Below are 16210 nucleotides of genomic sequence, written 5' to 3' on the forward strand. Positions count from 1 at the left end.
CGAATTAGGGGTATTGAGTTTTAATCACCCCTAAGATCATGGCGATTCTCAAGAATGCCGGATATTCATAATTAAGCTTGAAGTCTTTACGAAATGATATTTTCGAAGGCACCCTTGGAATCAGTTTTCCCCTTACAATTCAAGGTAATATATATTTATGATACCGAAATTAGGAAAAGCCACTCATAGTTAGAGAAGCACGATAACCACTGGATCCACATCCTTCCACTTGGCTGTAAGGCATGTTACAGAATAAATTGAAAGCAAAATTGACCTTGCATACATGTATATATTTTGCTTTGCTATTGTTCATTGTTTTACAAGTAGGCCTATCAAACAACGCAAACCTGTATTTTTCAATTCTATTTATTGAGAGCCACGGGATACAAGGTATGAGCGAAGACTTGTTGAATGACTGGAAGCGAAAGATGATGCCAAGACCTTAAACCAGCGGGATGATCATCGTCTCATTGTTTTTTTTTCTTTTTTAATCTGTTCCACTCTCTTTCTTCAAGTGCTTGGTTGGTTTGCATAATAAATATGATGGAGGGCGCATCCTAGTCCATCTGTAGTAGAGGAGATAAAAGGTAGTAAAAACAGGTGAAAAAAATAATGCATGATGAATATTTACACCGATCCCCCCCAAAAAAAAAAAAAATCAGTGAATGGGTAAGAATAGTAATAAATTAAGATTAATTAACTAAAATAAATAAAACACAATGGTATACGCGTATATATGAAAAAAATGCATATTTTATATTCTTTCAACTCCCGAAGAGTGTACGATTAGAGGGCGCCCGTAAGGGGATCCACATTCCCAACATGCTCTTTAAAGGCATTAAAGGAGGATACACCAATGATAATTAATTTAAAGCGATATCTGAAGATTTGTTGTGGTTTCATGGAGAGAGAAGGAGGAGTCCCTGGGGAGGGAAACGGGTCGTTAACAATCCAGCCTCAACTTTGACGCACATCCGGCTTGGGGGCTCGTAATCTAAGGAGGGCGCCCGAGGTCTAGTCAACATTTCGGGCAATGAACATGAATTTGATATTGAAAATAAAGGGGGATGATCCGTGAAAGGGGGTGGGTGGGGGATGTAAACAATGTGCAAATGTTTGCACTGCGTTAAGTGTATTTGAATGTTTCGGCATGTTGCTTTCATCGGATCGTAACTGAGAAAATAATGGAATTATGAATTTCCTTCATACAACTCATCTAAAGTGGAACGGTTTCCCCATTTATAAGAAACAAAATATAAATCAAAGTCCAAGAGGCATGGCAGTTATTAATATATGTTCTATCTTATCGAACCCGTCTCATTTTCTAAATGTCTTCCAATATTAAATATTATAGACATTAATTACAGGCGCAGGAGGGGTGGGGGTGCATGCGGGCGCACCCTATAACAGTCCGACTGTGGATCCGCGCTTGGATTGATTAACCATCTTCATATTTCTCATTAAAACTGATAAAAAGTATTTCCTCTGATTGGTTTGGGATAATGTCAGGAATTGCGTCCAATATTATGACATAAATTTGAAAGGATGATAATTTTCCAAGTTGGTGGCTTCCCCGTCAGACGCAAACTTTGATCAATTAGTGATAAATACGATTAAATCATTATGACATTCATCATCACTCCCACTTCGTGCAAGTCTAGGTTATGTCTGAATTACTTCGTCGAATTTCAAACAACATTGGAAAATATTTTGACATTATAGGAAAGAGGGAACAACATCACTTGCACTTCATAAATGTCTTGATTTAAGACAGTCACGTGGTAAGTTTATCAGTATACGTTCAGCTTAGGGATATTATACAGTACGTGTGTTCTGAATCTAATTCACAAATTTAATTAGTTATCTCATTTCATAATTATAATCAAAGGGAATATTCATAACTTGTTGAAATATAGACCTTATAATGCATTTTATTTTCTAGTTATGTTAAAAATGTTCATTTTAAATATGTTTGCGCTTGCATTTTGGTGGCAGCACTGTATAAGACTTGGTTCTTCTAAGCTGTCTCCACATTCTTATTTTGATATTTTGTTTATTACTGTATATTTATGTGTTTTTTATGAATGAAATAAATTGAAATTGAAATTGAAATAATGCAAGTCAACATTTAGTTCATACATCTCTTTCATACATTGAAATTAAACTCCTTTCTTTCCAATTTACCGATTGCCTAATTGTTCATGAATTTATTATATATTAATTTTCCCGCTGTTTGTTAATGTATAAACGTATGAATTTGCTACTCATTTAGTCAGTCATTAGTGATTATTTTGGCCAACTTCACTTCCCATTGATGAGTGTATAATTGTGACATGAGGTTATTATGTCCCCTGCATCCCTCGTTCTGTCCCCTCTATAAATTGGTAAATTGGATAGAGGAAATTTCGTTTATTTTGATCGCAACGCCCTTAACCATTGTTCGGACCCTTGTTTAACCATACGTTCAATTGTTGGAGAACAAGGACAGTTGAAATCTGTATCTGTTTATCATCACCCACAAACGAAGTAATAAAGCCTCATTGGGTTTTAGATTTAGCAATTTCCTGACGTATGCACAGCCTTTTGTTCTGTCATCAAATTATGACGAACTTTACAACCTGCCTCCCCTTGCCTTGTCAAGGGGGTTCACAAATTCCGTGACAAAAATTTCCCAAAGATAAATCAGTGCCTTGAACACGTGTCAAAGTATTCTGTAAACATCCATTTCTAACTTTCATGTCCATCCCTATTATCTATCTCATTGCAAAAAAAGTTACAGATATTAAAAGGTAAATCGACTCAAACAAATTCAGATCATGCATACATTACGATCACAAGGGAATGCATCATTTTTTCAGACTGTCAATTCAAAATCTATTTAGGTAGATTGCAATAAGGCCAAGTCCTCAACATGCTCAGTGAGGGCAGGGAAGTTATCTGGTGATGGTGTGTTAATGTGTGGGTGTGTGTGGAGGGGGCGCTTGTGCGAAAGTGTATACAATGTTATGCGTTGAAATAAGCGTTTTACGTCCATGATCTGGTTCCAAATTGAGTAGCTTATATAGGACTATTCTTTCCAGGAGATTGTAAGGTAATACCTTCTAGTGCATCACGATATCCTTAGTCCACATGATCCGGCAACTCCTTGGAGAACGGGTGATCTACACTTTGCCACCTCAAAGAAACACTGGTTGAAATACGTCGTCCCATCCGAGCCACAGACTGGTGAGTACAGGAATGGACAGTTCTGTTGACACGGATCTAATAAAAAAGACAATCGAGAGGGAATAAGCATGAGAGTAAAAATGTTAAGGAGTTAAATGTTTGTCTTTGCTTACTGGGCACTGGTAGCTATCGTAATGCGGTGGCGAAACATCAAATGAGGCGTTGGTCGAGCGAAGGATGCGGTTGAAGCAATTCGAGGTGTCTTTGGTGGAACCTGCGGTAGTGACCACTCACTTAATACACAATGCTGCTCGTGGAAAGTAGAAAACTTGACCACGTTACACACTTCATCAGGGGGGTGGGATGTTTACACTCCCTCCTTTGATTTTCTACGAAAGGGGGGGGGGGGGCAAATGAGTTGCGGAAAGGCACATGAGAACCTAAAACACTTCTTGCAATTTAATAGAAATATAATACGCGCTTACTCTGATGCAGTTTGGTATCCTTTATCTTCCACGGATATGCATTTGCTTTAGAGGGTCAGCTTTTTAATTAAATTTTTCACTAATATATTTTCTTCTCGTTTTATGATTCATTTACTATTATTTTTGTTAAATTGAGATTTTTATTGGTAGGAAATGTATCATTACCATTCTTTTTGTTCTTCTCATTATAATTACTATTGTTATCATCACTTATTATTATTACTATCAATAATAATGACAATGATAATAATAATGTTAGCAATAATGATAATATTATTCTCATTATGGGGGGTGAGTAAATATTATGGCTTTCATGATGATTTGATATAAACCTATAAGTTGACAACATGGTTTTCTTTAATCAATTGCTCGCACATGACCATGTTTTAATTACATGTACTCTGCATGTTGCCGGAAGGAACTGGTGACTAATGCGATATCAAATGCTGCAGTGATTTTTTTGACAATGTGGAAAGTTCGACCATGTCTTTGGTTCCCTCTGTTATCATAGTCGTCGAAAGTCTAGTTTGCCATTATTCACTTAACCAGTATTTGGACTGAATTAGATGTGACAAACGGAGTTACTGATTAATCAGGGTTTTTTTTCTCAGTCAATGTTATTGCCAAATGCCAACAGTTTTATTCTGGTGAACCGACTATACAACAATCCATTCACATTAACAAATTACTGAAGAGGTCTCTTCGACAGTCTATTAATATAAGACTTTTAGAATGCAAAATATTGAACAATGATTCACATTTTTACTGGACTGGTAATTTCCTAAACCGGATAACACTATGAAATAATAAAGAAAAGTTGTGATTGATTTCAACTCAGTAGAAGGATAATTATGATTCTCCTAAACGGAAGCCAGGGTAAGTAATCGGTCATTTCCTAATAACTCCCTCTAAGAAACTCAACAACCTTAATGGATTAATGAGTGTAAGTGATGCTAATTCAACCAGACACAAGTGTTCCTCTGAAATGGTTGACACTAGTTCCAGCTTTACTCCAAGAGGTATCTGGATATAACAGCATCACCATCAGTCTTCATTTAGTACACGAAACAACAATTTGGTTTAACAGGTTTGATAGGATATCGGGCTGATGTGCCTGGGTGAGGCAGATTAACATGAAACTCATTATGGTATAAACATGAGAATCAAGGTACTAATGGATAAACATTGTCCGTAAAACAGAATTACGGAGACGAAAGCTTGTTGCAATTTGCTTTTTGATATATAAAAACACAGATTTAGAATGAGAAATCAGAAAAAGCAACAAAGTATTTCTGATTTCAATTTTCTGTTTTCGATCTACAAAATCGAAATCACAGCAAAATTTTCTCATTGTGATTTCGTTTTTGTGTTTTCAAGAATCGAACCACGGATCTGATTTCCGTTTTCGCTTCTTCCTGATTGGAACGGAACCTTGATCATGAGGTGGGGCTTATAGGCAGGTCGCAAGCTAACAAGATACACCCCCACACCTTTAGCAGGAAACGTGTCTAGAGATGGCAAGGTCACAATGTATTTTGCAACAAAAGGTACAATTCTTGTTTATTAACGTTAATTCAATAATGACAGTAGGAAGTGATTGTTTTCGAAAAAAAATAGTATCTACATGAATGGAAGATAATCGGAGTGTTTCCTTAAATAAGATATAGGAATTCATACGAGTTTGGAAAAGGTATGCACAAGTTGCTGAAAGGATAAGAATAAAACATAAAACTGACAACTATGGTGAAGACAGAATGAGAGATGAATTTGAATAAAAGAGCATCGGAATACGATCGTGAAAAAATGTACCTATGGTGGCAATGGAACAAGGGCCTGGATGAGCTATCTTTAGAGAGCTGCTATCCAAGCATGCCTGTCTGTTGAGGTGACACAGTGATGGGTATGTATTTCCATCGGATCCACACACTTCATGGTCATCAGGCGCAGGGCACGCAGATGGACATCCTGGAAGATATGAATGGGAAAGGGAAAATTAGAATTCATGGTCATTCACGTAATTTCACGCCAGGGTATCAAAATAATGTATGACTTCCGATTGAGCTTCTGGATTGGCAATGAAATCATTAAGTATATCCATGCATTGAAATGATATCCTTGTTATGAATCTACGTTTAAACGGATGTTTACTTTAAACGAACCTTGTGCACGATGGAACGTGCATTACACAAATCTGATACAGCATGGTTTCTAGACCTTTACAACAATGTCCATCAAAGTCTTGGAGATGCCTTTCTGATCTTAATATCAGTGTGATAAGATGTAAAACTCTAGATTATGCAAAATGCTATGCACATATCATGTAAAGTAGTAGGAAGGATAAGTTGGCACCTTTGGTTTATTTGATGAGATTCGAGTTTATCACTACAGCGCGGATTCCCATTTTTTGCGTTTAATCATTTAAGATGTTTATATCCTTCATTGAAAATAGTATGATGAGCCAGTAAATTTTCAACGTTGTGAACTTAACGGTGGCAGAAAGCACTACGAGGATTATTATAACCTCTGCCATGTCGATATGTATTTTGTTACATGTTGAACATATTATAAAGGCAGCACAAGGGCATTGCATCACTTTGGTCTCTTACCTGGTGAAGGAGCTACACATGCACCAGGATGCTCCACGTACAACTTTTCTTTCGGTGTATTGGTGAAACACGCATATCTTTCTAGTTCGCATTTATTGTAGTACGTAATGCCATCCGTTCCACAGCAAGGGTTGTAGCCAAACCCATCACATGAAATCGCACAATCTTGGTATCAATTATAAAGCGAGAGAGAGAGAAATTAGAACAAATTTGTGTAAGTAATACATTTAAAAATGATATATCAGGGTATCGCTTCACCCATTTATTGTCACTATGAAGTATTAATGGACAGTTGTTTCGGACAGACGACGACGACAAGGAACTAGTACCGGAAGTCCATGGACTAGTTCCCCAAAGCATGCCCAAAAATCAGATGTCATAAGGTATACTACCCTGGGTATTTTGTAACCTTTCAACCACGGCATAACCCTCGATCTGTGATTGTTAATGTGACTAAACAATTATTATTAGAAGGCGTCATTTTGTTCCTATTTTATCAAACAGTTTTGACCACCTGTGCTATGATCAAGTAGTTACCGCTGTTTAGGATGTGGCTTTCCACCTGTGTGACCACTCTAATGATTAAACACTGATGAAAGATGCATCATTTCTATTGACATTTAAACCTTTTGACCCCCTCCTTCTGTCTCTTTTTATTTATTTCAGTCATGTTTCATGATAGCACTTGCTATGCTTGCCGAGAATCGAGGTTATATGATTAATATAGCTACACTACTCCACGGTAGCTGTCTTCATGTTCCCAGTCGCAGCTTTCAGGTTCTTTGGTTTTGTAGAAAATAATGCATGTGGGGAAACATCTGATTGTATTCGCGATATGAGAACTGAGACATGACTCATATTACAGAATAAGATAGGGTTACATTAATATATAATGTCAACTCAACTTAATAACCGTTAGAAAGGATACACTTTCATGAATTATCTCTCAGTGAGAGCTGACTTGAAAAAGATACGGGTAGCATTACCAACTGAAAATAACTCTTACGATTACACTTGAAGAAAAAAAAGCCTTTTCATTTTGTAGTCAATTCTTTAATTTAGGCTTGATCACTAATTGATCATGACATTTGAAACTGATTTAATATACTGTCGGCCACTTACCATCTCCGGAACATTCCCCTATGTGAGCGAGTGATACGTCAGGCGTCCCTGGCATGCAGGCCTCGTATCGAAGGTGACACAGGGTCTCGTAGGTCTTTCCATCCGTCCCGCATACAGGTTTCCACTTATTGTCCGGGCAGGCATTCGGACAAGGGCCACCATCTGAATAGGGATCATCAGCTTCAAATTAGAAGCCGAATCGATATAGATACATGATATGAAACAATGGCTCAGGGACATCTGATGGACATCAATAGCAAGTGCCATGGTGTGTCTGAAGGGACATACCTGGTTTAAGTTCAAACATACCTGTAGTTTTAAGTGTCTGAATACAATATATGATATAATATAGATAATGTAGATATAAATATCTGCGTGCAACCCATGCCATGTTTTGTTTTTCTATGTGCGGCAATAAACATAAATGTGGCTTTTTTGTCGAGGACCCAAGCGGGCCCGTAGTCGACTTTCATATCGACGCTATACCGAGGCGCTTTGGGGGCGTTTGACTTATTTTGCTAAGGGCATTCATGAAAAGAACACATCGACTACAGGAGGATCTTACGGTGTAAAGGCCACTGTCAAGACTTCAAGGAATCCCATCGATATAATTTAGGGATAAGGCTAACACATAAGGGCACTGCTCTAATGGTTGCAGATCTATCGGTTAAGTTCTTTAATGATTCCGTGCATGGACTCTGTTTGCAGTTTGGTGAGATGGCGCCAAGAGGTCACGTAACCGCTATCTGTCATCCCTGCTTTCTTGATTTTCACACCTCGGATGACGCTTCACAGCTTGCTTTGGTACCCATGGAAATAGGATAAGTACGTAACATTTCCTCATATCATCAACATGCCTGTGAGATTGATAATAGAGAGACCCTGGGAAGGAGATTTCTCAAATTGAAATCATTAGAGATCCCTCTCTACCTTAATTGGAACAAGGATTCCCAGGCAGTGTCGTCGCGACTTTCGCCCTTGTTTTCAAATCGGGTTTCCCGTCATCAATTTCGAATGACCTTTATCTTATTATATGGTGTAGTTAAGTGACAAAGAAGATGGATGTTCTTCTTTGTACCTATTAAAATTACCCAAAACACTATTTTGTCTTTGTTAGACTGGGTGACCTTAACGGGTCATCGTGATTCACTTCTCCTAAGAATCACCTCGTGTGTATTTTTTCTTTCATTGTCGCGGACATAAACAAAATTGTTATTAATTTGAGAACATTGATTAGCGTGACAACGATTGATGACCTTATAAGAAACGTTCAAGACGATTGACACTCATGAAGAATTATCCAGTGGTAATTGTATACACGCCCACCAGGCTTGTTAGGTGGTAAATGTGTCACGGTGACATGGGGTTAACCTATGTCCAGACATTAAGAGGATAACAAAAGATGATAATGTCCCATGTTAGAAAGTACATTTCAATACAAAGAGAACGTTGGAAGGTGCATTCAAAATACCGTATTCCTGGTGCTAGAATATGTCTAAAAAGTAAGATTCTAACGATTTGTGTGTATTCATTAATATTGCTCTTTCTTGTGGTTTACGGAACCAAACTGTTAATTTCCTAGAGCATGGTAAGGGTTCCATTATTCGATGTGGCGCCTTGATCTATTCTAAGGCGAGACACCATCTATCATCCTCTGTGTCTCGAGCTCTAGTCTCTGGGTATTGACTGTTAACTTGTCTCGTGAAGGGAGGCCAACATGGATCATCTGTGTGTCAGTAGCAATTTGCTCAGCCATAATCATCCCTAATGAATCAGTAGCAAGTGTCCCCCTCTGCTGCGTCCACTTTGAGACCAGTAAGATGGACTGATTTGTAAGGGAATGGATGCCGTCTAATGGTAACACCAGAGCTTGAGAGGGTGCAGGTGCTCTCAGTAAATATGTATGCATTAGTCATCAGAGTTACCCAGAGTTTATGGAAAGGAATGTCCTACCAAGACATTGTATAATAAAGAGCATTTGATTAATGTGCTATCATAGTCTGAAAGCGAAGGGAGATGTAATCCATTAGAGCAACGAAATTGTTGTTGTTCGTGGCGGTGCATTGACAGTAATACATGTTAACGGAGGTTAACATTTTTCTTTAAGTATTTCTTACATGTAGCTTTGATCAATAAAACATGTTCGGGATTAAGGAGGGAAAGCCAATCCATTCGATTTAAGTTTGGTGACTGACTAGGTAAGGGCGGTCTGTATTGATGGGGCTTATCGAATGTTGTCTTGGGATAACGGTGAAACCCGACATCTACAGGCGCAATTAATTAAGTGGCGAAGTGGAAGGTGCAACCGGGGAGACGTAGCCCCTACATCAAGTCTTTTACGGTGTAACTCTTAAATTTCAAGTCGTACTTTTCATCGGGGATTCATCAGACATCACAGTGTATTAAACAATTAAAAATATTTTTGAAATAATTATGTACAATAATTATATTGAATTTTCCTTACAGCCAATCATACATTTTTTTAATGTTTGCCTTCATCTACCCAGGTGCCCTAGTCTAGAGGAGCAGGACCATTATGATCTCTGGATACCTTCATTTGTGGATATGATCACATTTGGATATGGTGTTTCATCTGAGTGTGAGGGTGTGAGTTGTGTGTGTGTATAATAACAGATAACAAACGTTTCCCTAGTGATCGGATAATGAAAAATGTAATGGGATTCTAGGCGGGAAGGGGGGGGTATAGGAACAGACCATAATCATACCCTACACCCCCGCAGTGTAAATCGTAGTTGGCTACGGGTCACGCCCTTCATGTTCTGTGTCGGTGCTTTCAATGAGATGCATGTTAGAGACCGGTGGCCTTTAGATGGATTGATGATTCATGGATAATGATATCATGACGAGACTGATGAATCAATATACATGTAATAAATAGAACATCAGCTTGGTACTGCATCGAGGAAAGAATGGAAGAAAACCCATTGGAGAAGATTTTTGTGTGTGTTTGTGACTCATTTGATCGTATCTCTTTTGTTTTTCCTTCTTAGTTTAAGAAATATTCGCCAACAACTCATTATTAATTTGCATGTTCATTACCATTATTAATCTTAAGAAAGAGGATTTTTTGTACATACATTTTTCTGCTTTTACCGTAAGCATAAACAATTTATGTTCTGTGTATACTTTTTTTTCGAATATTTAATAAAAAAAATTTGAGAGTTCATTTTCATATTTTAACGCTCGAAGATGGCACGCTCAAATGCCAGGGATTTCCCAGGTAAGTTGTTTACCCCTTTATTCAATATTCCACGAGTAATGATTTGACGTCATCATATTTAGCGAGGGATTAGTCAGGATGATGACGAATAGGGGATAAGTTACAGAACGTAGGATAAACGAACAGACCAACTTGGAAAGCGACATCGTGGTCTTTTACAGTGGGAAAAGGTATCCATCATGCCATATGAACGTTTCTTTTATGATTTTGATATTATAGAAGGGCACACTCGAAAAAACAAGTACTGACTAGCTGGAGCTGTAAACAAGCTTGTCATCCCCTCATTATGGTTTAGGGGTAAATAGAGAGGACCATGTGCTCTCCATTAATACCACCTTTGTGTGTCATCTTTTGAAAATGACCCATACTTGAACCATGGTTGATAGGGAAGACGTGATTCATCTTTACCAGTAGTAAGGTTGTCTCACCCAGCACTTCAGGGTGTGTCTTTTGTGAAATGGTAAAGCCATTAACTTCTTATAAACTGAACGCATCAGTTATCTTTTTATCGAATAGTCATTGCTATGTGATCTCTGATGCTATAGGGATATCTGTAGTTTGTAAAAAGGCAAAAGGGTTCTGATTTGTTTTTGTGTAACAAGAAGCTTGACCAGGAATGATGCAATTGTAATAAAAAAGAAGTGTAAATAATATCAGATGAATCAGAAATACGATGAATTTTGTTAACATTATCTAAAGTTAATATATTGATTTGACCCGCTTTATGTTTACAAATTTGCTATAATATACCTTTCATGCTAATGACGGTGAAATTTCGTATATTTCAGTTTATAGGGGCTGTGCATTCGATAAAAGGCTTCTTGCGGCACGCGGCCATCCCATCCTTTTAGTGTTTCGGTATATATCGTATTCATGTTATTACTTATATTAAATGAATGAAAAAGAATCATAATTTTGGACAAAAAAAATGTATCTGTGAACAAAAGGAAATGAACTACCCCCTCCCGACATTGTAATGCAAAGATATTCTCATGTAATTCCTACTTCGAAGCATTAAAGCCATCAAGATGACTTATCTAGTAACTGCATTTAAAACAAATAACCCAGAATACAATTTCCATAACAAAGGGTGACTGTCATAACATTATCTAATTAAAGGTGTTGACAGCCTTTCACTATCCATTGAGGAATAATGGTCGACCTACATGTAACCGAGGAAGTGGATTATAAGATGTGATTTATTGGGAAGTGATAGGCGTGATAGCCAGGTAAAGAGAGGCATCCCTTAGCCACAAACCTTCACAATTAACTCTGATATCTGTTTCCCTGACAGTGCCAAGCAAGATTCTTCGAATGAAGAGCAAATTAAACTAATGTTATTGCATTTGGGTATTATTTCTTGGAAGATTATGGCATGTGAAAGTCAGGTTACTTTAGGTCATAAAAGGAAATATTATATAATGATATCAATCATGTCTTTCGCCATAAGATAACGACCTTACTACTCTCTTAATGCTGCTTCACCACGTTCACTACTATTCCTTCATGATTGGAGCGTGACAAGCCAAGCGAGGTTTTCCACCATTTTCGAAGTAACACGTATTTAACGAATGCCCGAACCCATGTAGCCTTTGTTAACGGGGTCAGAAGCAGAACCCCCAGATTAATTCCTTACGTGATGGATTTGCACACCAGGCGTGGTCGGCACCAGCAATTACCTAAATTACCTAAATCCACAACAATTCTTATGAAATGAAAATTGCTTGTACTGATCAACGGAAAGATACGGATCACAATTGTTATTCGTTTTTTATATGCCATAATTGCTCATTTACTACTCACCTGGATTTATTTCTGGAAACATTGCTGTTGGAATCAGTGGCTCTGTACGGGGTGGTGGGCTAGTCGTAGTAGTTGTTGAAGGGCGTGTCGAAGACAACAGCGTTGTTGGTGGCTTTGTCGTAGTGGTAGTAGTTGAAGGAGTTGGATAGCCACCTCCACCACCCCCTCCTCCTCCCCATCCTCCACCTCCTCCACCCCAGGTTCCTCCTCCGCCTCCACCCCCTCCTTCACCGTATCTTCTCCTACAAGGTCCATAGTAAAGGAGATGGACCCTGGTACCCAGCATACACTTTAGTGCTTCCAAGTGGCACTCAGAAATATAGGTGATCCCGTCCGTGCCACATGCGAGTCTCGCTCCTGAAAGTGCTGGGTGTGGACAACTAGTCCGACATGTCTTTTGCGTTGGAGTAGTTGCTAAAAGAAAGAAAAACAGAAATCTGCCTTTGAGTTCATCCCAAATAAAAGCTCTATCAGCATCTTTATTATTATTATTATTATCATCATCATCATCATTGCTATTACACTGCAAATACTCCGGTGTTTATTTACCGCCAGCCCGGAATCTATAGGCCTATATGTCCACACCAGAGAAGTGTTAAACAACACCAGTTTGGTTTAGGTCTAACACCAGATACATGTAAGTGTTTATACAACACCAATTAGTATTAAAACAGCATCGGTTTATTTCAAAACTGGTGTTGTTTCATTACTTTTCTGGTGTGGACATAGATTCCGGGCTGGTGGTAAATCAACACCGGAGTTTTCGTAGTGTACGTAGCATGACAAAAGGAATCAAGCTGTTACAAAGTTTAATTATTTGACACATTCTTTGTGAATGCCCTACATTCACCATCAACAGAAGGTGTAACGAATACAACATCGTATACAAATATTTACATTCATATTTTGGGGGCTGCTTAAACTTAGATCTGTTAAAATCAGTCTAAATGTTTCTTTTTGCTCAGATTATCTAGAAAGCTAAGGATCTTGTGCAAACTTTGGAAAAGCTTTTCTCACTTGTTGGTACGTTCATCCTGAAACATCTTCCTTTCGATGCTCTCTCCACTAAAATCCCATCGCACTTGGCTATTTCGAGGTCACACTCGCTGTCGTACGTCTTTCCATCCGTCCCACAAACGGGACCTCGTAACCGGTGCCTAGGACACCGTTGCTTGATTTTGGTACAATAAGCTGATCTAGATGATTCAGAACTTTCTGAACTATCCCCCGTCCCTAGAATATAAAAAGAAAATTTCATTGATTGCATGCGTTTATGTAAGTAATTAAAGTGAGATACAAGCATAACAATCATTATATATTTTTGCTCGACAGCAAAGTGAACTGAAGCAACACCCCCATGAAAAAACAACAACAAACCAATATTGTACATTATAAAGGACATCATATACAAAAGGTCCTATCCTCGCAAAATGTAAACAAAAATTGTGAATAATCTTTCTGAAATAAAATCTCGACAAAACCTACTAAGAACAATCGCATGGCCAATGTTGATAAACATATTTTGCTTCCACGATACAATCGATTTATGCAATAATTATTTATCATAATTATCGCATGCAATTAACGATTGCCGATCAAGTACTCGATTCATGTCATAGATATTGACTGAACTGATATACAGACTTCCTCCATCTGGTGGCAATAATTGATAGAACATATTTTGCATGCTCAAGTTCAATATCGACAAATATTATTTGAATGTAAAGTTTTATTTCATGGAATACAGATGATTAAAAAAAAATCTAAATCATTTGGTTCCATGGAGCTGCTAGCTCCATCTGTGGTTCTGTTCGTATTCTGTATAACTGGGGTATTATTTTAAGATCCCGCAATTTCCTTGTTTCCACCTCCCCAGGTCCTTCAGGAAACTGTAACTTATCCCACTATTACTCTCCAAAGTACCAAGGTTATCATGAAGATCAGATAATCACTGCATTAAAAAGAAAGACGAATACTATACAGTTACACCAACGATATCACCTCCAAACCGACCAATGATATGTTATTCCAAATAGCTTTGGCTGGTCCGGGATCGGCTCTTTGGTATGACTGTAACATTGACCTGACATCATCGTTTCCATGGGGAAGGAACATCGCACCCCTGTCAATTAAAGGTGTGGCATTAAGCCTTGAACTTTCATGACAAGCTTTGTCATTTGGCGAATAAGTGAAACGGCAAAATAATGTAGTATCGTTATTCGTTGTAAATCGTTTTTTTTTTTCGTAATCAAGGTTATCTTCTGTCCAAACTTGACAAAATGATTTTGTTTAATCTGATAATTTAAAGACCCTTGACCAAATTTCTTATTTCATTTGGGTGCATTTGACTTACAATATTCCTATCAATGTTTTATTTCGTTCACTATACATTAATTTTTAATGCAGTTTATTCATATATCTGTCTTTCATCTTTTTTTTCATATCAGTATATAAATATATACATGTATATATATACATATATATATATGTATATTTATAATATATATACATGTATACCTTATTAATAATAACGTAGCCTTTGACTAGGTAAATTATACCTTTAAATACCTTTACCTTTGGGATTACTATTAAATGGGAGGCACAAATTCGGTGGTTTCCCCCTCCTGCCATGCCTGTTGGAATCTACGTATTTGCAACTACTTATAGAATAAACTATTTCCTTTTTCTTCTATTTATGAACGATTACACATACAAACCGCATGAAATATATCGCAAAAGAGCTTCAAAGGTAACATTGAAGCATACCGCTACTGTTCTTTGAAGACAATGTCAAACAGCATGCTGATCCAGTTTCGTCCTAACCGCCGTTAGTCATTTAACATCTTAGTGATTTGCGAGTATGTTTTCACCGATCGCATTACAATAACACATAATCAAATTCTGATAAGACATGACAAAGGTGGAAGCCAAATGACAATCTTGAAGGAAGTTCATTTACAAAGCTTTCTGACGTCAAAGGTACAGGTAGCCTACACCTACATAAAACGTAAACTCATTATATAGATATATTGAGTTTCCGGCACTGAAACAAAGGATGCGAAGGAGCGGTCATGAACTATTTTAGCTTTCACCGGGATATCTGACAGAATCATAATCACAACAAATTATCCAGTAAAGCCTAATGTTGAGAACGCCAGGTCTACGAGCGATATTTATCTCGTATGCATGTCGATGCATGTGATCGAAAATGGAGAAAGTGTTCTTATCCTGCACCCACGCCTAAACAGCGCTAAAGGAAGCGAGCATATCTTCCACATAGATCCCGAAGACAAATCGATCGGGGTACGTCATGCCCAGATATATACAGCTAAATGCTTCTTGGAAATAGGATTGATATATGCTAGTCATGATGGCAGAACATGGCTAATGTGGTCAATGCATAAACATATGTTACTTGATCGTGCTAGGATACGATTTTACTTTGACCAGGGAAGTGTTAAAGACACTTCCCTGCTTTGACACTGCAGAAGTACCGCTTTACCACAAAAGGTACCAGGTACAATGGTCTTCATCAAATTGAAGAAGGTTGAGCCTTTGTGCATTGGTGTGTCTGTGATGGCATCATCCATGTCCATTGGTACAGTTGGTCTATTTTTTGCAAGCCCATATGATCTACTTCAAAAGAAGACAGAGTATGGATTTCACACTAAAGTGCATGAACACTTCGACGATGTTGTTATGAACTGTTCTGCCTGTAATATATGATCATGGCGATATTTCAATGGAAACATTCCCATCATAGTAGCTACAACAGTGTAGTTAGTTAA

The 16210-nt window shown here is 37.8% G+C and overlaps 1 protein-coding gene across 2 annotated transcripts in view; it reads right to left on the reverse strand.

Moving 5' to 3' along the window:
• Positions 1-505: 505 nt before the first annotated feature.
• Positions 506-16210, reverse strand: part of LOC121411753 (agrin-like) — a 35212-nt gene continuing 19507 nt past the window's right edge. The window contains exons 3-9 of one of the 2 annotated variants that reach the window (XM_041604598.1): positions 13440-13655; positions 12423-12836; positions 7379-7540; positions 6257-6421; positions 5460-5615; positions 3099-3261; positions 506-566 (exon numbers count right to left, since the gene is read on the reverse strand). In XM_041604598.1, coding sequence (XP_041460532.1) covers positions 3110-3261; positions 5460-5615; positions 6257-6421; positions 7379-7540; positions 12423-12836; positions 13440-13655 — 1265 coding nt within the window. In that variant the 3' untranslated portion in view covers positions 506-566; positions 3099-3109. Of the gene's footprint in view, positions 567-3098; positions 3262-5459; positions 5616-6256; positions 6422-7378; positions 7559-12422; positions 12837-13439; positions 13656-16210 lie in introns of both variants that reach the window. The other variant, XM_041604597.1, reaches the window with a different exon arrangement.

Source organism: Lytechinus variegatus, chromosome 3, assembly GCF_018143015.1.
Source record: "Lytechinus variegatus isolate NC3 chromosome 3, Lvar_3.0, whole genome shotgun sequence".
Lineage (NCBI taxonomy): Eukaryota > Metazoa > Echinodermata > Echinoidea > Temnopleuroida > Toxopneustidae > Lytechinus > Lytechinus variegatus.